The sequence below is a fragment of the Trichosurus vulpecula genome, chromosome 5 (genome assembly GCF_011100635.1).
Source record: "Trichosurus vulpecula isolate mTriVul1 chromosome 5, mTriVul1.pri, whole genome shotgun sequence".
Taxonomy (NCBI): domain Eukaryota; kingdom Metazoa; phylum Chordata; class Mammalia; order Diprotodontia; family Phalangeridae; genus Trichosurus; species Trichosurus vulpecula.
In genome coordinates, this window is record NC_050577.1 from 92,953,380 (window position 1) to 92,978,614 (window position 25,235).

Consider the following 25,235-nt stretch of genomic DNA (forward strand, 5'->3'; position numbering starts at 1 on the left):
TAATGAAACATAGGGCTTGAATTATGTTCCAGAAGGCAAAAGATCTCTGCTTACAGCCAAGAATAACTTACCCAGTAAAAGTGAATATAATCTTACAGCGGAAAATGGACTTTTAATGAAATAGGACTTCCAAGCATCCCTGATGAAAAGACCAGAACTAAGTAGAAACATTGAAATACAAACACAGGAGACAAGAGAAACTGAAAAAGTTAAACATAATTGAACAGTCATAAGAGACTAAAGAAGGATACATTGTTTATACTCAAATATTGGAAAATGATACTTGCATCCCCTTGGATCTTTATCATCAAGGGTCACAGAGGGAATCTAATTAGGCAGAAAACTTTTATTTTTCGACTGGGGTGAGGAGAGAGGAAGGATGGGGAAAATTATCTTACATTATTAGAGTATGCAAGTAGCCTATATAAATAAGGAGGAAGTGGAGAGCAGGCAATATTTGAACCTCATTCTGAACTGGTCAAAGGAGAAAATACACTTATATAGTTGTGCACAGAAATAAATTTCACTTGACAGGGGAACAGGAGGGGAAGTAATTAAGACAAATGAGGACTAAGAGGGAGGACAACTTAAGGGAGGCATTAGTTATAAGAAAAAGCAATTCTCAAAGAGAAGTTGGGAAACAAATAGAGGGAAAAATATAAGGGACTAGGATCCAAGGAAATGTTCTTGAACAATGTTGTGAGGCCAAAAGGAAGAATTTTTGGAGAGCCAATCAAATTAGAAATACCTTTAACAAGCCGAGGGCTCACAATCCAGAACTGAGGCTGGAAAGCAGATTTGAGCATGTCTGAAAAACCTAGTATTCTTGTCAAATCCAATCTATTTTGGCTAAAATACCTAAGCTTGATTCACAACCAACTTAGAATTGAACTGGTTTACTCTATAGACAAGATCTGGAAAAAGAGATTTAATAAAAAGAAAATCTAAATAAAAAAAGTTAAGGTCCACTTCCCTGTAACTTTTTAACTTTGCCTTTTGTTTATTATGCTAATTTCCTGTTTTCTTGCAGCAATGTAGCTATAACCTGTATAATTATTTTCCCACTCAAGACCATTTCACAATGTCACTAATATGCTATAACCAAAACCAACTAACATCATTACATCAATAGCATTTATGGTATTTCTCTTATTGAATCACCTCCTATAATTCTGTTAAAATATCGTGCTTTTGCAGAACCAATTAATGACATTAGATGGAGGTGCTTCTGTCATAGTAAAGCCCTTTCAAGAAAAGTATTCAAGGTGGCAGAATATGAGAGAAGGTTAAAGCCTGCATCCTCTCACCATAGGCAAAACTGGGCATGTAAAATTGCATTTTTTCTCTCTACTCCATGTCCTTTCTTCTTTCTGCTGAGAGAAGAAAAGGAGTAGTGATTCTAAATTAGCCCCAAATCCAGAAAGCCATGCTTATGCTAAGGAGACTTTAGACAATTCGCTAAAATAGTTCATTCCTAACTGAGGTTAGAAGAAGATATAGTGGCAGCAGTAAAGCAACACAATGAAGCAATGAACCAAATTTTGAAACTTAATGGGAGTGGGGGAGGTATTACGATAAACTAAGGAGCACTTCTAATAGAAATTATAAGAGGTGATAACACTCTGAAACCTACAACATAAAAGAATTTAGGATATGACAAAGGTAGCTGATGGTGGTGTTTTCATTATCCTTCAGCCTTTAATTAAAATCATCTTCACTCCTGCAGGTACTGCTTCAGAATGTGAAGCCTCCCCTGACACAACTCCTAAGGAGCTATCCTTGGTCCTACTTCAGCAAGGTCTGTTAGACTATCTAGCTTTTGCCTGGCACCACAGTTACTGCTTTGGACATTGCTAAGCCTGTATTTGCTGCTGCTGCCTTAAACTGTCTTTGCACCAGATGCTCGTATCCAGTACAATGTACCTTTTGCCTCTTATATTTTTCCTCTACCCCCGTCAATTAGTTTTCCTTCTATCATTCCTTAAACTGTTTGTAATACACACACACACACACACACACACACACATACACACACACAGGTGCATATGTTTTTGTGTTTCCCATTTTTTATTTTAAAACTGGATGAACTTATCTTTTTAAAACAATAATAAAATTAAATTGCTTTTTTTTACTTCTACATAGTCTTTAATTAATCTTCCTCCCCACCCCCACCTTGTGGACCAGATTATCTCTATAGAAAAGTTGTGCCTAAAAACAGCATAGAAAGTTCTAAAAATATATAATATACTTACCCAAAGAACACATTGACAAAAAACACAACAACAACAAAAATACAACTCTGCCATTTAAGGAATTAATGCCCATGTTTTATTAACTGCTAGGGAAGGTGGTTTTCTCTTCCCCTCCCTTCCTTCCTCCTTACTATTTCAATCTTCCCCTTCTACTTTCACTTCTAAATTATAATATTCTCTCTCCCCCTCAGTTTCCTTCTTCCCCATTCTCAGAGAGTAATAGAAAGGGTTGGAGGGTAGACCATAAATATAATACAGTTAAGTTTTTTTCTCAGCTATCCTAAACTTTCTTTTAACCTCTTCTTTTACAGTTTATTATAAACCTCATCTTAATACAATAATCTTGTTTAGAATTATCCTTTGTAATCCACCCATTTTTAGCTAGTCGTCAAAAGCCTCCTTAGCATAAACTTGGCTTTCTAGGTTTAAGGCTAGCCTAGAATCATTACAGCTTTGCTCCTTTCCTTCTTTCAGCTAGCAGAAAGAGGAAAGTTTGTGGAGAAAGAAGAAAAGATACAATTTGGTGGGGGGCTGAGATCTTATCCCTATAAAGAAAGATGCAAAATCTTTTTGTTGCAAGACAGAAAGCCCCTTGACCAATTCCATACAGTCATAGATGGCCTTTCTCCTGTGCAATATCTCTTTTACTGTTTTTTTTTTAAAGAAACCATTCCTGACCCATCCCTCTGGTATTTGATTTAAATCTACATATAACTTTGGTGTTACTTAGCCAAGGTTGCCCCCTAGCAATTGCTTCAGCTATAAAATGCTTTGCTTTTTATAGCATCCCTGAGAAGCTATTTCTATCAGAAGCTTTCAGTAACAGAGAAATCACAAACTTCAGACTTAGATCATTTAAAGCAAAGAATTAACAGCAAATCAAATTTGTTTTGTGTTATATGTATATATAGTCACACATTTGTATGTGTATATATGTACACATATATTATTAGAAACAAAATTTTCAAAGACAAGAATTAGGAAAATCATATTAACTCCAATCCAAACTCTAGACCATAAATCCTTAGTGAAAAGGTCTTTGTCTGACCTTGACAAGATGTACCTTTTGTGCAGCATTACAGCAATGGTGCCATATAATTCATTTGATTAATATACTCATGTGCCCCTGAATATAAGATCCAAAATAGAGGGAGCTAGGTGACATGGTGGAGAGAATACTGCACTTGAAGCCATGAAGACCTGAACTCAAATCCTGCCTCAGATACTAGTTATGTGACCCTGGACAGATCACTGATCCTATCTGTGCCTCAATTTCCTCCTCTATAAAATGATAGCATTGGACTCAATGGCCTTTTTCCTGTCTGGATTGATGCTTTAACAGTCACTTATACATCTGTGAGCGAAATTAGATGGGGCAACAATACCATGAGTATTTTGGAGCATAACGTTCATCTTGAGTTAAACGTGCGGAGGACTAAACCCTTCCAGGTGCCTGTCAAGTGTCAGGTCACTGAATCTTTCTGGAAAAGATGTACACAAAGAATTTCAGAAGTAAAAATCTATCTGAAATTCTAACACTTTCTGTTCTTTAAGCACAAGAAACTGAAGGAATTGCCTCTACAACAAATAGTTCATTCTTTTCTATAAAGTACAAACTAGTAAGTTTTCTATCTATTAAGAGAAATCTTACTTTATTGGTGCAGCAGCTCCTTCTGGTCCTAGTAAGTAAGATGGAGGGACAAGCTCCCATTTAAAGTGTAGATTCCAGGTGAACCCTCCACGGAGGACAGGAGATGGCTTATACTTGAGGGTGTAGGCATTGATTGCATCAATTAGAGGACACACCACCATGCTGTGGTCTTTTTGGATCGCAAACAATAAGGGCTGTAGCCACATTTTATTCACCTCACAGTGGCTGTCTAGGAACACAAGAACTTCTCCTAGGAACATAAAACCAAAGATCTAGTAGATCCTAATAACATTCAACTTGAATGCCTCTACTCCTTCAATCCAAAATACCCATGTTAAAATGCAATTAGATTCAATGACCATTCTTGAGCACCTGGTATATATTCAGCATTATCAGCAAAGCAATAAATATATAGTAAGCACCTGATGTGTGCCAGGCACCGTGTTGAGTGCTGGGGATATGAAGAAAGATCAAAACAGTACCTTCCCTCAGGGAGCTCTCAGTGTTGTAAGAGTCTGAGAAGCACAAGGACTTTGCAACAGTTAAATAACAAAACAAATAATGCAAAGTTATATGCCATTAAGATTAAGTGCAAAAATAGTATAGACAATAAGTACCATAGAATTTCAGAAAAGAGAAAAGTTACAGTTGGCTGGAATGGAGGAGGATGAAATAGGAACTGAGTTAGGTCTTGAAAGATAGAGAGGATTTGAATCAATTAAGTAATTAAAGAGTATTGCCCAAGATGTACCAAATACTACACTAGATGCTTTGGGAAAGACTAAAGAAGCCTGATAGGTCCTTGCTTTCAAAGAGCTCATAACTGAGTTATGGTGATATGTGTAAAACAAACAGAAAAACAAAATGTTTAAAACAATCCGAAAATAACGATGATATTACAGAATGAAGTCTAAACTGTGTGATATAAGTGCTATAATATAGAAGGGAGAGATCACTACAGAGGCTTCTTGGAGGAGGGAATAAATGTGTGAATGAAAAAACATTTATCAAGTACTATGTGCAAAACATTGTGCCAAGTGCTGGGGATACAAACAGAAAAGCAAAGCCATTTCTGCTCTCAGGGAACTTGAGTTGGACAAGAATGGAAGATGTGAGCAGGGGCTTATAGGATGAATGGGACTAGTTAGATGGCAGAAAAAATTCCAAATGGGGTAGAGAGAAGAATAAAGAACATTGTGCATGGGAGGAAAGCAAAGGTAACAAGATGGGAATGGATTTATCTTCCTTAGGGAAAATCATCATCAGAGTAGCCTGACTAGAGTAGAATTTGCATTAGGAAAAAGTCAGAGATAAAAAATTGGGGGCAAAATGTGAAAGGCTTTGAATGCCAGACTAGAAGTGTTTGAGCTTTGTCCTGTAGGTAATGTGAGGCCCCTGAAAAAAAAAATTTAAGCTGAAAAGTGTCATGGTTAATGAAACCCTCTACTGTCATTCACATATGCATATGTGTACACACACATATGTGTATATATATATGTGTACACACATATATCTCAGAATAGCATGTTAAATACAAATAAAATTGCCAATCACAAATCAGGTCCAATGTGGGAAGTTAAGTCAAAAATTCTTTTTGAATGGAATTGTTGCAATCCAAAAAGCTTACACATGTGCATGTAAAACTCTCTTAAAAAATTGAAGCCATGTTCCAATTTAGTTACACAGGCATCTCTGTGTCTGATTCTTCCAAAGTTCCCATAGCAACATAGAGAGCCGAATGTGATTATTCCTGGGAATTAAGTGGCCATAGCAACTGGATGACTGGAAATATGAGAGATTGGGTTAATTTGTAGCTATGTCAATCAATCAATCAATCGATATTTATTAAATGCTTACTATATGAAAGGAATGGGACACAAAGACTAAACTGGAACAGTTCCTTGCCCTCAAAGAACTTACATTCTAATGGGGGAGACAACTCATCCGTGTATAATATATGTAGCATATACACAAAATGAATACAAAGTCGTTTGCGGAGGAGGTGCCCTTGTAGCTGGATGGAAAGGGACTAGAAAAGGCTTCATGAAGAAGGTGGAGCTTGAGTGAGTCTTGAAGGAAACCAGGGATTCTGAGAGGTGGAAGTGAGGAGGGAGGGTTTTTCATCTCTGGGGATTGACCAATGCAAATACATGGAGATAGGAGATGGAGTGCTGTGTGTGCAGAACAGGGAGTAGGTCAGTAGGGTTCTCTTTGAGCTTTTGGCTAGGCAACCAGCTGAAGTACCGCCCCCAGGAATCGACAGTAAAAGCTCACCATCTTGATAAGATGCAGATCCAATTTAGCTGGTGTTATTTTGAGTCAAACTATCCCTTTCTCCAAGCTCCACAAAATTGTATATGTCAAAAAGCAAGATTTCCATGATCATAGAGCAGGAAAATCAATTAAAGTGGGTCCTGATTTGAAACTGTGTTTCACAGGATCATAGATTCAGAATAAAGAAAGGACCTTAGGAATTATCTCAGCTGGTGGTAGAGTAGGTAAAATGCTGGGCCTAGATTCAGGAAGACCTGAATTCAGATTTGACTTCAGATACTTACTAGTTTTGTGGCCCTGGGTCACTGTCTTCCTCAGTTTCCCCAAATGTAAAGTGGGGGTGATAATAGCACCTACTTCAAAGGTGAGGATCAGATGAGGTAATATTTGTAAAGCACTTACTTATAATAATAGCTAATATTTTTATAGTGCTTATTACATACCAGGCACTAACACTTTGCAATTATCATCTCATTTGACGTGACTGGCATGTAGTAGATACCATATAAATCCTCATTTCCTTCCCTCCTTAAGTCTTTCATTTTATAGATGAGGAGTTGAGGCCCAATCAGGTCTTTGCCATCTCAGTTTGGATACAAGCACCTTTTGACAAATTATTCAATTAAAGCCAGCTGATTCCGCAGTAAACTCTAGGCAGAACCTGGAATATATTCACATACTCTCCCACTGATGTTGGAGCACCAGTGTTGGAGCTGGCAACTTCTCTGGTTGTCTGACTTCACGCAAAGCTATTGACCCAATGTATCTTAGCATCATTTCAGAAATTCCTCAGAGTTGCTAAGCAGCAAGCTACCCCATCAGATAAGAGAAGCACCATCTCAGATTTAGAGGGGGCCTCATAAATCTGCTTCATCCAACCTGCACCTGAATGAGAATTCTGTCCTCAGTGCTCCTGACAAGTTGTCATCCAGACTCCATTTAAAGAGAATTCACTTCCTCCAGAGACAAGATCAGATCAGTGTGGAGGGTGATCCAGAGAGGTGTCAATACCAATGGTGGGGTGCACCAGTCACTGCTACCCTTCCAGTAATTCTCTGAGGACAGGGACTTTGTCTCACACTTCTTCTGTCATCTTCCTAGTACTGAGCACAGTGGATTGCACAGGGTAAACACTCAAATGTTTGTCAATAATTTAGGATAATAGTTGAGGTGTTTCCTCAACTGTTACATCATGTAAAACATATGCATTATGTAGGCCATTGAATCAGCTATGCATTGTGTAGCACATAAATGATGTACCTAACCTCTTCCACCACTGTATTCAACTAAAGGAGGTCCAACACAGAGTCAGTATTCATAGAGGCACTATTCTAATCTGCCTAACGATGCTTCTAGACGTGGGGAAAATTACCGTTTATCTTATATCTATTTAATTTTCGAGAGGTTCATTGTCCATCTGAAGTGTTTGTGGGGCAGCTTAATGGGCAGTGCATCCAACTGCATAGCCTAATTCCACTTGGTTTATCCTGTGTTAGAGACAATTCTTTGACATGGTATAAATCCTATTAAGGACTCTGTATGGTGTTCTGGGGCTTCCTGCAATCAGAGCAAAGTAATCCACAAATAAGAGCATCTGAAGGATCCCACCAGCTAAAGAGAATTGACTCTGTGCATGACATTCTCCACAACAGTGGCAAACATATTTGGTAAGTATTTGTCTCTATGTTCTATGACTCATTTGTGGGAACAGAAGAGGAACAATATAAGAAAGGTGTAGCTAAATGGAAATTTACATAGATTTTCCATGGGGAAGCAACTGGGTAACATGGGTAACAACAAAAGTCACTTCTTAGGACACTTGGTCATCTTGCCTTGTCATTAAGCCCAAAGACCACCATGAGGATCATTATAATTTCTGCACCAATATCTGTTTGCAAAGGATGATAAAGTAGAGAAATGCTATGAAAAACTCAAGGCCTTCTGACTTAATCTAACCAAAGCTATAAAGCTTGGGGACTTCAATGTAAAGATGAGCAAGGGGAGAATGGGAAAAGTAAGTCTGTAAATATGGCTCAAGTTCAAGAAACAAAAGAAGTAAAGACTTGTAAACTATACAAAAGCTTCCTGACCACATTTCTTTGAACTAGTAACTGAAAAAAATAACTATGTTCCAAAGACCCTAAATTGTGTTGTTATCGTTCAGTCGTGATCACCTCATGTGATCCCATGGACCATAGCACGTCAGGTCCTTCTATTCTCCACCATCTCTCAAAGTCTATCCAAGTTCACATTCATTGTTTCCACGACATTATCCATCCATCCCATCCTCTGCTGGTCCCCTTCTGCTTTTGCCTTCAATCTTTCCCTAGATTAGGGTCTTTTCCAATGAGTCCCATCTTCCCATCATGTGGCCAAAGTATTTAAGCTTCAGCTTCAGTATTTGACCTTCCAGTGAATAGCCTGAATTAATTTCGTTAAGTATTGACTGATTTGATGTTCTTGCTGTCCAAGGGACTCTCAAAAGTTTTCTCCAGCACCACAGTTTGAAAGCATTGATTCTCCTGGCATCCAGCCTTCCTTATAGTCCAACCCTCATAGTCATACATTGCTACTGGAAAAAACATAGCTTTGACTATACAGACCTCTGTTGGCAAGGTGATATATCTGCTTTTTAGTATGCTGTCCAGATTTGTCATAGCTTTTCTTCAAAGGAGCAAGCATCTACTCATTCTGTAGCACTATTTTATGGTTTTAGAAGCCATGGAAATGGTGTTTGCTCCAGGGAAGAAGGGATTAGCTATGTAAATACTCTACTTCCCTCCAATTACCCTCATAAGTTTTTACCTCTTTCTCTACCCTGTCTTCTTCAAAGTCCTGAGCTGGGACAACCACTGTGACCAACATGTCTTCTTGGTTATGATCCTAAAGGTGGGGAAATCTCCCTTTCTGTTACTCCAAGGGAAGCATACTATCCCTTACTCCTGAAATTCCTTCAGTTCCACTCTCACCCATATTGCCACCTGTTGAAATCTTTTTTTGGAGGGGGAAGGCAAGGCAATTGGGGTTAAGTGACTTGCCCAAGGTCACACAGCTAGTAAATGTGTCAAGTGTCTGAGGCCGGATTTGAACTCAGGTCCTCCTGACTGCAGGGCTGGTGCTCTACTCATTGTACCACCTAGCTGCCCCTGTTGAAATATTTTCCATCTTTCCAGACTCACTCAGGGGCTGTTTCTACAATGAAGCCCCTAAAATCTTTCGTGGCACTTTTTCTGGAACTCCCCTAGATACTTGCCAGTCAATGAACATTTCTTAAGCATCTACTATGTGCTTGCTATGCACCTAATATGTACTACTATGTGCCAGGCGCTATGCTAAGTGCTAGAGATCCAACAAGAGACCAAAAAAAGTCACTGCCTCAAGGAGCACATGATCTAATATAGGAGACAACAAATAAATATGTACAAATAAGCTACATATAGAATAAATAGGAAATAATTAACAGAGGGAAGTACTACAATTAAGAAGAATCAGGAAAGGTTTCCTGTAGTAGATGGGATTTTAGTTGGGACTTGAAGGAAGCTAAGGAAGCCAGAAGGCAGAGATGAGGAAAGAGAGCATTCTAAGCACAGGGGAGAGCCAGAGAAAATGTTTGGAGCCAAGAGATGGAGTGTCTTGTTTTTGGAAGCAGGTCCTAATATGTACTGTAGATATGCAGAGCTGTGTCATCTCTACTAGACTGCAAACACCTTGAGAAAAGGGACTGCGTTTAATTCATCTTTCTGTCTATAGCATCTATCACACAAATATGCAGGACATAAATCCTCAATAAATGTTTATTGAATTTAATAGAGTTGGAACTTATTCAAGAATAACTTTTTACTAGGAGATGGAATAAACAAACAATACCAAATAGCACAAACCAATGATTTTTGGCTAATGCAATTAAAGTCTAACCACATGTTGTTTTAACTGCCACAAACTGATGGGGTACTTTTCTTTTTCCTCACTTTAACCTCATCCTGTCTTGGTTAGATTAAGAGAGAAAAGATTGATAGAATTTTATCTATAGGATATACATCTGAAAACCAATTCAACATTACAAAAGGATTATTGAAGAAATAGTTGTAGTCCCAGGACCTTCTGTTAACCCACAACAAGGAAATTTTTCAGCTTTTAATTCAGAATATCCTTGGGGAATATCAGGATTCAAAACCAGGACTCTATGAAGGGAAAGCAAAGAAATGCAGAGAAGTAATGGTAAGCACAGAGGTGGCTTTTAAGACACAGGGTGATAATTTTCCAGTGCGTCTTAGGAAATCAAGAGTCAAGATGTAGAGGACAACTGAAGGCTAAGAACAGCACATAGCAGATGCCTAGAAAAATTTGATTTGAAAAACTAAATTAAATCTAAGCCATTAGTAGAACTAGTAACTTTTCTGTTCTTGATTCTTGCTTTTCAGGCAAAAAGCCATGAAAAGTGTTCAATTCAGATTCAGATAAACAAATCAAAGAAAGTCAAATAAAAACAAAATTTCATTTAGTGTTAATTTGTTTTCAGACTTATTCCCTCTTCTCTAATCCACCTCCTCCCAACCCAATGGAACAGAATCTGTCACAAGCAATTTATATTTGGTACAGTTGGCAATACTCTTGCTTATGACAAAAAACAATGCTATTTTCCAAAGCCTTTTACAATTAAAAACAGACTAAGTTAACTGTCTTTTGAAGCAAGTTTGGTGTCTCTGAATCCCAGGGCACAAGTATGAGTCAGTTGTGCTAGAAAACCTTACAATTGTCTCTTAATCAGATTTGCATATGACAGGAATTGAACCTCTAAATGGAAAGCTTATATCTCTAATGTGGGGAAAGCTGGACCTAATAAATACAAGGTCATAGAAATGTTTTGCCCATGTTTGAGCAGTGGAAGCAACACACATTTTAACACTCCAAATCAACAAAATCAAAGCAACGGTGTTAAATTACTTATTAGTATTAATGCTGCTTATTCGAGGTTGATATTAATTTAAAGGCAAATAATAACAAGTGGGACTACTGTGTTTGGCCATGCAACAAATCCTGATTAAACTCCCAAACGTCTATGGGTTGGGTCAGAAAGTGTCGAAGACTCTCCTGTGGCTGAACTGATGTCTGTTTCTTTAAACTAAGACAAAGGTGGCACTAGTGAACTTTAAATACACCTACACACTATCTCTGAGATATACAGCCTTTTATCCAAGAAAAAAGCACACAGTATGTATACCTGTAGCATTAAATGCTCCAATCATCCTTGCTCGAATCAGTCCCTCTCGTTGGTCATTTCTTATTAATTTAACATTCTCAGGAAATTTTTCTTTGATATAATTACGTAGATCTTCTTTCAAATTATCTAAAAATAGAAGAATAATCACATACTTATGGGACACAATCACACAGATATTGACTTACAAGTGTTTAGTATTTGCTGGACTCCATAACATAATTAGATTGCTCCACAGATCAAGTGAGTGTTAATTTGTGTTAAGAAACTTTAATCTACTTTTTAAAAGTTTGTTGGATAACAATGATAATAGCTAGCATTTATATAGCATTTTAAATTTTGCAAAGTGCCTTGATTTGATCTCATTTGATCCTCACAGCAACTCTGTGAGGTAGATTCTATTATTATACCAATTTAACAGGTGAGGAAACCCAACACTAAGAGAGGTAAAGAGATCTATCCCAGGTTACACAGCTAGTAATCGTTTGAGGTAGGATTTGAACTCAGACCTTTCTGATTGAACCTAGTACTCTACCTACTGTGCCACTGGAAGAGGGAAGAGGAAGGGCAAGCTACAGGTGAAAGCACTTCAAAAGTTAAAAAAAATGTTTTGTATACGTAGCAATTGTGAACGTAGAGAATTCAATTGAAAAGATGTCAGCAGTCCTCAAAGAAATCCTGCTTATGGTGGTTGGAAAAAGGCTTGAGCATTCATATACATGTAAAGACATGAACTGTGGCCATGGCGATTGGAAACCTCACTGTAAAGAGAGAGGAACCTAGAACCAGTAACCAAGTGAAACCATGAATTTTCAGAGCCAATCTGGGACCTTCAGGAGTCACAATAATCTAGAATTTCAAGTTGAATGCACTGAAAATTATGGCATATGCTAAGAGATGTCAGTCAAGAGACATTACCCTGAGAGTGAGGCTGGAGCAAGGAAACCAGCAGGAGCCATAAGGAAATAGGCAGGTGAAAAGTACATTCCATCCAGATCCTTGACTCTATTCATACTACTGGAACTTCACCTATTGGTGCTGAGTTTGCAGTGACTAAGATTGAACCTCTTGGGGAAAAAAGGAAACTGAGCTCCCAACCAGATGGAGGATTTTAACTCATGCTTTGTTTCAGGGGCTTTAATACTAGCCACTAATCTTTATGCGTCACTAATAATTTTTCCTATGTTTATTGCTTTGGACCCATTATGCTTGCAGAGGACACTTTAAAGACACAAGCCACATTCTGAACTTCACATAGCTGAGGGCAATGTACCACAAATATAATTATTAGACAGAACTCCCAAGATTAAATTCAGTCCATCTGTCAGCGAGAGTGGGCCCAGTGACATATAAAGCACACATAACACCACAATTTTAATTAATTATTAGTATCAGAGTAAATCAGCAATCTCATTATTTTGATTTTTTTCATCTGTTCCTCTCATTACCCTCCCCATTAAACAAATTTAAAAACAAATGAATAACAAATCCCTCAATAAATATCTGTATAGTCTAGCAAGATAATTTCTTACATTAGCTATGTCGGAAAATGTTCCTTTCTGCATTTTAACTTCTTCTTCACCTCTCTTTCAGAAGTTAAGTGGACGGTGTCAGCTTCATTTTTTTGGACCTATGGCTCATCATTAAATTGAGCAGAATTCTAAAGAGTGTCAAAGTTGTTTTTCTCTACAATATTGTTATCATCATTTTATAAATTGTGCTCCTCATTCTACTCATTGTGCTCTGCATCAGTTCATAAAAATAACTCCATTTTTCCCAAGATTGTTTATTTCATCTGTCACAATTATAGTTCATTACATTCATTACTCTTTTCTCTCTTTCCTTTTAATCCTCCCTTTATGTTTCTTTCCCCAGTATGTTTTGCTTATGACTATTCTTTCACTTCCCTTATGACTATTCCTTGCCTCCCTCTTACATCCCTTTCTGTCCCTCCCTTATCCCTGTTCCCTCCTATTTCCCTTTTGAATTTAATGTATTTCTATACCAAGATCTCTGTGTGTGGTGGGGTAAGTGTATTCAATCTTCTTTTAATTCAGATGAAAATGAGTTTCATGGGATGATCCTTCCTACCATTCCTTCCTCCATGGTTATATATACTCTTCCTCTTATGTACCTCTATTATGCAATAGTAATTTTCTTCTTCCTTCTCCTTTCCTCTCCAGTATAGACCCCATTCCTTCTATTTTTATCTTTTCCCAAACCATTAAACATAGCAAAACCCTGGAAAGCAGTTTTTAGGCAGAAATTAGGTTTAGATAAACACCTTAAACCAAATTCCACATGTCCATATTTACATGCTCATGTGACCTTAATATTAAAGATTGTATTTGTTTCAACAATTCGGCTAGCAGCTGCTGTGGGGGTGAAAAACCAACATGAGCCCAATAACAAGAACGCTGCAAGCCAGATTCTTTTGATCTGCTTTACTAAGGAAAGCAACGTTAAGGGGTCAACAATCTCAATTTAATCAAACATGCAAATATCATTAACTTAGTTCAGGGGAAAAAGCCAGCACCCTGAACTTCAGAACAAATACAAACAAATTACCAGCATCAACAGACAGACCTTGTCTAACAAAATCACAATATACAGTTACCAGAGAAGCATCACAATCTGGGTTTTCTTCAAAGCCGGGGAGCTCATAACAATGGCTTGCATAGAGTCATGCACCACTCCTGCTGTGGCTCAGAGCTCCAAAAAAGAAAGCCAACCTCTGGGTTTATATATCTTGTTCAGGGTCAAAGGTGAGTCACACATGCGACTCACCCACATGACCTAAAATCATCACGAAAATGTGACTTAAACCCATGTGGTCTAAAAGCCTCTGATGTCACAAACATGTCACTCAAACCCATGTAAACTAGGCTTTCCCTTGAGGCAAGGAGGTCATCAAGGACTCCTAATTTAATCAAGGAAACAAAGGCCAAACTCTTCAAGGGCACTTGGTTGAATAAGTGCTAAGAGCCCATCTTGATTCCCAATAAAATATTATAAAAAACATTAGAAGAAAAGCAAATTATATACCTCTGACGACTATGGGTGGGAGATATATTCTTAGCCAAACAAGGTACAGAGGCAATTAAAAAATAAAATAGATGACTTTGATTATATGAAACTGAAAAGCTTCTGTACAGATAACATTAATGAACCTAGAATAGGAAGAGAAGCTGTTGAATGGGGGAAAAATTTTGTATCAATTTTCTCTTATAAGGGTTTGAAATCTAAGATACACAAATAATTAATAAATAAAGGGATAAATTTAAATATACTGCTAATAGAGAGGCAATGTGCCTTAGAAAAGTGTTGGACTTAGAATCCAAAAAATCTAGGTTTAAATTCTACTTCAGATACTTACTTGCTTTGTGTCCCTGGGCAAGGCATTCAACCTCTCTGAGCTTCAATTTACCCATCTGTAAAGTAGGCATAATAGTATCTACCACACAGGGTTGTTGTAAGGACAATAACAGCCAGCATTTTAAAGTTTGGAAAGCACTTTCTGTGTTATCTAATTTGATCCATACAACAACCCTATGAGGTAGAGGTTGTGACTTCTCCACCTGAGTCTGAGAGGAGATCGTGGTTAAGGTGGTGGTGGTGGTTTGACTCTGGCACATGCTGTTTCCTGTCTCTGCCCTAGGGTATTTTGCTGCTTTAGCTAGGCTCACTGACTTGTCCCTTGGGAATGGTTGGTGGGCAATTGATGGGGTCGAAGGGCCTCTTCTCCAAATGGGTTGCTTTCCCGAATCATGACTGGGGGTGAGGAGATGGACTGAAGAGAGATGAAGAGATGTAGGTCTTGCTGCCTAGGGGCTACAGGCACTGTTAATCTACCAAAGGAATAACTACTGTTGCTCCTATCTCCTTTGCTTTACTTAAGGTGAAAGCAATAACTATTTCCTCAGGTTCCCAGGATCTCAATTTCTGAGAGACAGAAGTGAGCCACAAGTCAAATCAACAAGGATTTATTAAGATCCTACTATGTGCTAGTCACTATGTTAAGTGCTGGGCTAAACCATGAAGTTTTCCAGTCTAGAGGCAGACAACTGGCTTACTTTAAGATTTCGTTGCTTCATATATTGAACATGGACTTTCAAAAGGAGGATAGAGGGTGGCAGTAGACACACGATTTGGGACACAGGGTAATTTCTGCCACACAGCACTATACATTGTCCTTTCATGAATGATACTAGAGTGGAACACAGGAGGAGAAAAGGGGGATGATGGGGCAGGACTGATAAAGGAAATAACACAAAATTACTTAGAAAATTGGGCTCAAATCTGGTACTTTAGTAGCTTTCACTCCATAAAGAGCACATGGTAATTAAAGAAGGAATAAATAAGGTTATAACTCACAGATCAGAGAAAGAGATTTCAGAATGGACCAGAAAGGAAGAGAATTAACAAAGACAACAAAGAGTATGGATAAGAACCTCACAGGATGAGAGATGCTATGTTGTAGGGGGAAAAGATTGGATCTGGAGTCAGAAGAACTGGGTTGCTTTTAAATCCTGCCTCTGCTACCTACCACATGCCTTTGGACAAATCATCTTTCCGGACATCAGTTTCCTCAAGTGTGAAATGAGGAGGTTGGATTTGATCAGTGATGTCAAACTCAAATAGAAATGGATCTTGGATCCCTGCAGGTTATGCATTGACTTAGAAAACCACAAATTAACATTATTTGTGTTGTATTTTTATTTATTTTGTTAAACATTTCCCAATTGCATTTTAATCTAGTTTGGGTCTAAGTTTGACAGTTCTGGATTAGATGACTTCTAACATCCCTTCCAGTTGTAAATTTGTGATCTTTCTATCCTAAAAGAACTTTTATGGTCTCAAATTTGATCCTGGGGCTTTATAGTTGATCATAGACACTGGATGGGCTACAGTCTATGCTTACAGAGAAAATAGATACAGGATGAAATCATATATCCACTGAAATAGTGTATCTCCACGTTTATTACAGGAAGCTGAGGAGGAGCAATTCTCTGAAAGCATTTTGACTTTATACAAAAAATGAAAATGTAGAGAAATCTTATGATCTTGGTTCATTTCCAAGTTATGGTAGGCTGGTACTAAATGGCACAGAATTAAGTAAATGTGGATTCATCATCCAATTTGTTCAATCAATTTTATCTCATTCCTCTAGTATGTTTATGAAATGACATGACGATGGTGGTATTCAGTCATGTCTGATTCTTCATGACCCCATTTGGAGTTTTCTTGGCAAAGATACTGAAGTGGTTTGCCATTTCCTTCTCCAGCTCCTTTTACAGATGAGGAAACTGAGGCAAACAGGGTGACGTGACTTGCCCAGGATCACAAGCTAATGACAGTTTGAGGTTAGATTTGATCTCACTAAGATGAGTCTTCCTGCCTCTAAGGCCCAGTACTTTATCCATTGCATCACCTAGCAAGCTGCTCATGAAATGATATCCAACCACCTATCGTTCATTGAGTTCTCTGAAAGTAAGGTAGGGTGCTACTGGTAAGGTAGCACAAACATTACCAAAAGTGATGATATAAAAGAGATATTGAGATTCCTTAAGTTTATATGTTTGAAGAGAAGAGGAGGAGGAAGTGAGTAAACAGTATTTTTTCTATTTTTTTGTCATCTAATTTTTAATTTATTTAAAGTTATGCTAATATTTCTATAGTGATTTAACAGTTTGTGTTGAATGAAAAGAAAACAAAATATACAGATTAAATATTACAGAGACTGGTGCTACAATAGTAGAAAAAGCATTGGAATGTGAAAATTATGAAGCCCATTTCTAGCCCCAGTTCTGATACTAACTAGCTGTGGTGCCTGGAGGAAGTCACTGATACTTCCTTAGTCTATTTACTTACCTGTAAAATAAGAACTTGAAGAATCTCTAAAGTCTCTTCTTTCTCTTACCTCCTGGGAGTTGCTTGTGTAAAGGATATGACCAGACATCAACCAATCAACAAGCATTTTGTTAAGTACCTACTATGGATCTATGGAGCTATGGAAACTACACAAGACACTAGGCATTCAAATTCAAAAATGAGACAGCACCTGCTCTCAACGAGCTTTGCAAAATGGGGGAATAATGTCAAACTGTTACGGGCCGAGTTAGAGCTGAGCCCTGCTCTCCTCAGACCTCCAGGCCAAGGGGCCTGCTGAGATAGACTCAGGGCTTTGGGATATGGGTGGAGCCAGGAGGAGGGGTCCCGCCTTTGTTGCCTCCCTAGAGATTCCAGGTCGGACCTGCCTGACCACGTGGAACTTCCGGCTCTCTGGCAGAGCATGTGGAACTTCCGGCTGCCTGACCACGTGGAGTTTCCGGTCTTTGCCTGGACTGCCTGCCCGCAGGGAGCTTTGGGTAGTGCGGGAAGAGAAGGGGAGGAGAGTAGGTGGAGTCAGGGCGGTCCTAGGACCCAGGTGTATTAGCTTTACCTGTCTTTCACCCATGTAACCAAAGAATGTACCTACGTCACTAAAGGTATAAATGTGCTGCTTGCTGAAATAATAAACGGAGTCATTCGCCATCTTGTTCGGCTCCCGCCCCGTACATTGTCCCCGAGATCAGGTCCTTTGCTTAGGCAGAGGCCTGGGGCTTGGGGGGAACCCCGAGCGTAGTCACGAGGCTTTGGAAGCCCGTGACATCAAACGAGACTGGAAAAGTCAGCTGAAGACAAGTTTTAATGATGAGCTTTAAAAGTCAAACAGAGCAGTTTGTACTGTATTTGTTCCTAAAAGGCAATAGGGCATCCTAGCCAGAGTAAGCCCTTACTCTTCCCACTGGCTCCTGAATCAGTTGTGAAATCTCCTGCAAGGTATGAATTCTCTTTATCCTATGTCCTATTGAGAAAGCATAGATGAGGGTCACTGAATTGACACACTATTGATAATAGAAGTTACATATTATCAGAGTTTAGCCTTTAAAGAGAGGCAGGGAATTGAAAGTGGGGGCTGGGGTAGGACACAAAAACGGAAGACACAATCAGGACGACAGACGGAGGCACAGAAACAGAGGGACACAAACACAGATGCTGGGCTATAGGCTTGTATCTCTGTGTGGAATTTACAGGGAACCAAGTTCATCAAAGGCCCAGTGCCAGAGACACGGAAGAGAAGACTGGGCCTGAATCAGAGAGAGAGGAGAAAGGTATTGAGTGATCCAGTGAGCGGAGAGAGCAGAGAAAAAGCTTTATTCAGATTTGGACAAAGGCTTATAGTTCAAACTACCTATGTAATTCCAAAAGAATTAGCACAACACAGACCCATATCCATTGAAAAGTAGCCAGGACCTATCCCTTCACAGGTAATATGAGTCATGTGGATAATATAGGTCCAGAAAGAAGGTGAGACCCACTAGATGGACCTTTCCTAACTATAGATTAGTACAGGTACTATTTCCTTCTGTGTTTTTGTCAGGTGAAATAAAACTTGTCTTATGACCATTACTTTATTAATCTGAATGCTTGCAGGACCCTTTTGGGTAGAGTTGTGAGTCAAATTCTGATGTCCAGGGAAATTGAAAAATGAACAACAAAGATCATTGAGAGTGTCTCCCAAGGCAGATCAGATCCATCAGTGTCAGGGATTGGGATCCAAATGACAGAAAGGTGACATTTCTATTTCTCAAGAAATGCAAACCTAGTCCTCTGTCATTTTTCCAATTTTCACTTCATTCTAAGCTTTTCCACAGAGACCCTGTTTTGGGTTACAATTGTTTTCAGTCGATATTGTCAGCAGTTTTATTGTTTTCCTCAAGTTAGCTAAACAAACTAAAATACAGTTACTTGTGTGTGTGTGTGTGTGTGTGTGTGTGTGTGTGTGACGCAAAGAGGGAGAGAGAGAGAGAGAGAGAGACAGACAGAGACAGAGACAGAGAGACAAAGACAGAGAGAGAGTTAAAGAGAGAGAGAGAGAGACAGACAGACAGATAGAGAAGACTTGAGGACCAAAGACAAAACCCTGTTGAAGGAGGAAGGAGAAAGGAGCAAGAGGGAAGAAGACCAAGGAGATAGAAAATGAGAAATCAGAGAAGCAGGAAAAGAATCAGGATAATGTAGCAGAATACAAGTCACATCATCTATCAATTTTTCAACCCATTCATGAATAATCCAGAAATAGATCTGCATGATATATGTACCATGGCTTTTAAAATGGTTTAATCTACAAAACTTATAAGCTTCATGCTCAAGGTAAAAAAAATCATCCTTTCAGTTCTATGGAATTCAAATCCATATATTGTGGATTTAAAATCAGGGAAGTTAAGACTATAAAGCAGAGGTTATATGGGCTGATCTTTTGTCATTGATATGTGCATGTAAGCTATGTCAGTCCTTTAAAACATTCTATTTACTCCTTGGAATTCAGATAATAGCACCCATTTGGAGTTCTTGTATTCACTGTTAATTTCCATACAGCTGCAGAAGAAAATAACATGCCAGGGCACTTGGAAACAGCTGCCTACACATCCATCATAACTGTAGTCATGCTTCCAGGAAGTCACTTGAACCATCCAGAAATGACTGTGGGGTTCTTGGTAAAAAATAAAGTATGGTATCCCCTGGATAGTTTCTAATTTGCCAGGGAGTTATTTGCAGAACTCTTCCTCCTAAACAAGATGGTGCCAAGAGGTTTTGGATTTGTTCTATTGCAGCAGGCCCCCCATCAGGGTTTTATTGGTCAGGGTCCCATTTACGTTGCATCATGAATCTGTGTTTCCTTGTGGATGAGAGTCCTTGGAACTGGCCCAATGGAAATGGATTTAGACTTCTTTTTTCCCAGGAAAGTAGAAGACTCTTGAAGTCATATTCTTTTTTTTTTCTTATTTATTTTTAGTTTTCAACATTCACTTCCATAAGATTTTGAGTTCCAAATTTCTCCCCATCTCTCCCCCCACCCCCACCTCATGATGGTATGTAATATGTAAAGAAGAATTAGAACCAATGGGAGAAACCACGAGAAAGAAGAAACAAAAAAGAGAGAGAGACCAAACAGTATACTTCGATCTGCATTCAGACTCCATAGTTCTTTTTCTGAATGTGGACAGCATTTTTCATCATGAGTCTTTTGGAATTGTCTTAGATCCTTGCACTGCTGAGAAGAGATAAGTCTATTAAAGTTAGTCATCGCACAATGTGGCTCTTACTGTGTACAATGTCCTCTTGGTTCTGCTCACTTGAAGTCATATTCTTACTATATATAATGGCATGTATTTTCCATGCAACATGAGAGGACTTGAGTCAATTCAACAAACATCTATCAAACACCTATTACTCTGATCTATGCTGAGGGTACAAAGGCAAAAATAACATAGTTCCCTCCCTCAAGAAGGAGGCATACAATATGTATACAAGTAACACAGCAGAGAATCAAAGCTGGCTTCATGAGGTGGTACCTAACCTGAGCACCAAAGAAAGAAAAGTATTTGAGGGACAACTTCTGTGGGTACATGGAGCCAGGAGATGGTATGTTGAGCCTGAGGGACAGCTTCTGTGGGTACATGGAACCAGGAGATGGTATGTTGAGCCTGTGGGACAGCTGGTATTCAGTTTGGCTAGAATGTAAAGTATATGCTACAGAATAATAGGAAATAAGACTGAAAGATAGGCAGAAGCCAAATTGTGAAGAATGAGGAATTTGTATTTTATCCTAAAGTCAATAAGGAGGAACTAAAGGTTTTTGAGCCAAGGAAAAACATGGTCAGACCTGTGCCTTAGGAAGATTATTTTGGTCCATGTGTGGAGTTTTGATTGGAAAGAGAAGAGTAGAGCAGAAAGATAAACTAGGAAGCTACTGAAATATTCTAGAAGGGGGTGGAGCCAAGATGGTAGATTAAAAGCAGGAACTTAGGTGAGCTCTCCCCCAAACTCCTCCAAATACGTGTTAGAAAAATGACTCTAAACAAATTCTAGCACATCAGAACCCACAAAATGACAGAGTAAAACAAATTTCCAGCCCAAGACAACCTGGAAGGTCAACAGGAAAGGTCTGTTGCACTGGGCTGGGAGAGGAGCACAGTCCAGTGTGGGCCCTGCTGGCACAGACCAGGCCCCCAGAAACCTGCAGCAGGCTCCAGGAGACTGAATTACTGGCAGCTGTGGCAGTTTCCAGACTTCTCAACTCACAAATGCCAAAGACAACTTAGAAAGTCAGTAGGAAAGGTCTGTCCGACTTGGGTGAGAGAGGATTGCAGGGTGGGATTCAGATGTCATTAACCTGAGTAACTGGGAGGATAGTGGTACCCTCAATAGGAACAGGAATGTTTGAAGGGAGGGCAAATTCAGTTATAGCAATAGTAGATGGCATTTATACAGTGGTTTCAAGTTTGCAAAGCACTTTGCATATATTATATTATTTAACTGAAACCATCCAGTGAGGGAGGTAGCATAGATACTACTATCATTTTGCATTTGAGGCAACTGAGACTCGTAGAACTGAGGCAGCTTGCCAATAGATGGTGGTGGATGGGGACTTCAGGCCTAAATCGCACAATTCCATAATACAGTGCTTCTTCTAAATAGGTTATTTTTTGGGGGAGGAAATGAATTCAGTTTTGGATGCTGATCAGATATCTAAGTGGAGATATATAGTAGGCAGTTGGTGATCTAGGAGTTGAGTCTCTGGAGAGGGATTAGTGCTGGATACATAGATTTGGGAGTTAATTACATAAAGATGATAATTGAATCTATAGGTTTGGATGAGTTCAACAAAGAGAAGAACATAGAGAGAGAAAAGGACAGAGCATTGGGGGAGACCCATATTTAGGGAGTGGGGATATCCAGCAAAGTAGATTGAGAAGAAGAAATCAGGAAGGTAGGAAGAAAACCAAGAAAAGTTAGTGCCAAACACTGGGGCAGTCAACAGCATCAAAAGCAACAGAAAGGGCAAGGATCGAAATGGTCATTAGATTGAGCAGATAAGAGGCTAATGGTAACTTTTGTGAATATTTTCCATAGATAACCAGATTTCCCTGAGCTCAAGAAGATGGGAAGTGTGAGAAGAAGAGTTATATGATAAAGGAGAGTTTATTAATAGTAGGATAAGGGTGATGCCCATCAATTGGGGAATGGCCGAACAAGTTGTGCTGCATGATTGTAATGGAATACTATTGTGCTATAAGAAATGATGAGAAGGATGCTTTCCAAAGAACTTGGGAAGACTTATGTGAACTGATACAAAATGAAGTGAGCAGAACCAGGAGAACATTGTACACAGTAACAAAAAATATTGCACAATGATCAACTGTGAATGACTTAGCTATTCTTAGCAATACAATGATCCAAGACAATTCCAAAGGACTTATGAGGAAATATGCTATCCCCCTCCAGAAAAAGAACTGATGGAGTCTGAATGCAGATCAAAGCATGCTTTTCAAATTTTATTTTCCTTGAGTTTAGACATGTTAGACAACATGTCTAATATGGAAACATGTTTTGCATGACTGCACATGTATAATCTATATCAAATTGCTTACCTTCTCTAGGAGGGGGGAGCAGAGAAAGGGAGGAAATTTGGAACTCAAAATTATAAAAAATGAATGTTAAAATTTGTTTTTACATGTTGTTGAGAAAAAAATAAAATTAAAAAAATGGAGTAGGGGTTCTACATTGGAAACATAATAGAAGGGGCAATAGGAAGATGAGACCAGTGATTGGGGGAGTGAGAGGACCAAGCAGGCATAAAGGGTTTTGTTTGGTAGGTAGGGACCCTGAATTACAGAGTTTAGAGGAAGCATTAAGAGACATGTCCTGAGCTGAAGGTTGAGTTCACCCACCCTCTGCTTATTAAAGCTGACCTCAGGATAATGCACTGACTAGTGTCTAAGAGTATGTGGCGAAGGCCCAAACGTGTCTGGCATCAGAACAACTGGAGAAGATACAGTACCCTCACAATGAGAGAGATTTCACATAAACCATTTTAGTTTTTAAATAACTTCCAAGTTAAAAAAATCCTAATGTTTAACCAAAAGTTCCTTTGACCTAAGTGGATAATCTTGACTTTGACCTAAGATAACTATTTAGAAACTGGTGTCCTTTCATTATGCTATCTTCATCTTTTTATGTTAAATAAGCTAAGTGTATCCAATCTCGTCATATTTTATGACTTTGAGTTTTCTGACTCCTTTGGCTGCTATCTTCTGGACCTCTTCCAAGATATATGTATGTCCTTCTCAAACACTTTTTTCCTGAATCAGACACAGTACAATGCCATCAGTCCACAATTTGCAAGTGGTTTTTGTTCCAGAAATTAGTTTGGAAACTCACAATAGATTTTTTTTCTCACAAAACAATATTTTAAATAGTGACTCATTACTTAGCTACCTCGTTAAACCATGTCTAACCCAGGACGTAGTTGCAATTACATATTTTTTCCCCTATGAGTTGACTCATCGATTGACTCTACTCTTTAAAGCCCTTCTTGTTTTACTCCCTCATACTCCTGTGTCTTCTCCTTATTCTTCTTTTTCCTACTTTTCCTTCACTGCCTTCTCCTCCCATAACACTTTAGGTACAATATGGGCTTTTGTGGGATAGCCTAGGAACCTATCTGCCACGGGAAAGTCATTTAACTTTATTGGGTCTCAGTTTGCTTAATAACAATAGCTAGCATTTTTATGGCACTTTAAGCTGCTGTAAAAATATCTCACAAATGTTATCTCATTTATCTTCACAAACAACTCTGAGAGGTTAGTGCTTTTATTACCTCCATTTTACAGATGTGGAAACTGAGGCAGACAGGCATTAAGTGACTTGCCCAAGGTCACACAACTTGGTAAGTATCTGAGGCAGGATTTGAACTAAGGTCTTCCTGATTCCAAGTCTAGGCTCTATCCACTGGGTTACTTAGCTGCCTATAAGATGAGGAGGGTCACTACATGACCCATAAGGTCCCCGCCAGTTAGGAATTATGATACTAATAATTAACTATATACCTAAATATATATATACATATATGTATATATGAATATATATGTATATATAAATATATACATATGTAATATATAAACTATATATATATATATAAATATATACACACAACCCTATATACCTATATAACTAAATACCCTGATTTCCAGAAAAGTAGCATTTATGGGATAGGTAAGCTCTTAATTATACCTGGTCCCATTAGAATCACTGTGCTGGCTAGGAGACTGTATCTTCATTTATGCCAGCTATGTGAATGTCAATTGTCAGAAGAAAGGGGAAAAGCCAAATGCCTCAGGGATATCACTGCAGTCCAAGGTGGATGTCAGCTTTCATTTTTATCATTAGAGTTCCTTACCAAATTCACTGTGGTCATCTATCAAAATAATTTCATGAAGGAGATGCTGTGGAGTATGATCAATGACACTGTGCACTGTCCGAAGCAAGGCAGAAAGGACTTCATTGTAGAAACAAATGATAATGCTGGCAAGCGGGAGATAGTAGGGATAAGACTTGGCTTTACATCTGTAGATATAAAAAAAAGAAGAAAAATATTCATTGAAAAACTTTGAATGGTTCAGGCTCTAATTTACCAAATTTTAGGTACTCATTTCTAACATCCTCTGCTTGTCCTTGATCTCATTCTATTTATGATGATAAGAGAAGCTGACATTTGTACGGTAGTTTACCGCTTATGAAGGGCTTTCCTCTTAATAATCCTGTGATGTGAGCAGTACAAGTATCAATATTCCCATTTTAGAGATAGGATAAAGTGAGGTGAAAAGAGGTTAAATGACTTGCCCATGGTCACATGTTAACCTAGGTCTTTTGCTTCCCAAGCCCAGCGTCCCTTGCAATAGGCTACCCCAGTTCATTAAATAAACATAGGGTATTGAGCACAGGACCTGAAATC

The 25,235-nt window shown here is 38.6% G+C and overlaps 1 protein-coding gene across 1 annotated transcript in view; it reads right to left on the reverse strand.

Annotated features, from left to right (window-relative positions):
- The window catches only part of LOC118851965 (polypeptide N-acetylgalactosaminyltransferase 11-like), a 69,518-nt gene that overhangs the window by 26,661 nt on the left and 17,622 nt on the right, over positions 1-25,235 (reverse strand). The window contains exons 3-5 of the mRNA XM_036761574.1: positions 24,681-24,847; positions 11,399-11,524; positions 3,904-4,153 (exon numbers count right to left, since the gene is read on the reverse strand). Coding sequence (XP_036617469.1) covers positions 3,904-4,153; positions 11,399-11,524; positions 24,681-24,847 — 543 coding nt within the window. The remainder of the gene's footprint in view (positions 1-3,903; positions 4,154-11,398; positions 11,525-24,680; positions 24,848-25,235) is intronic.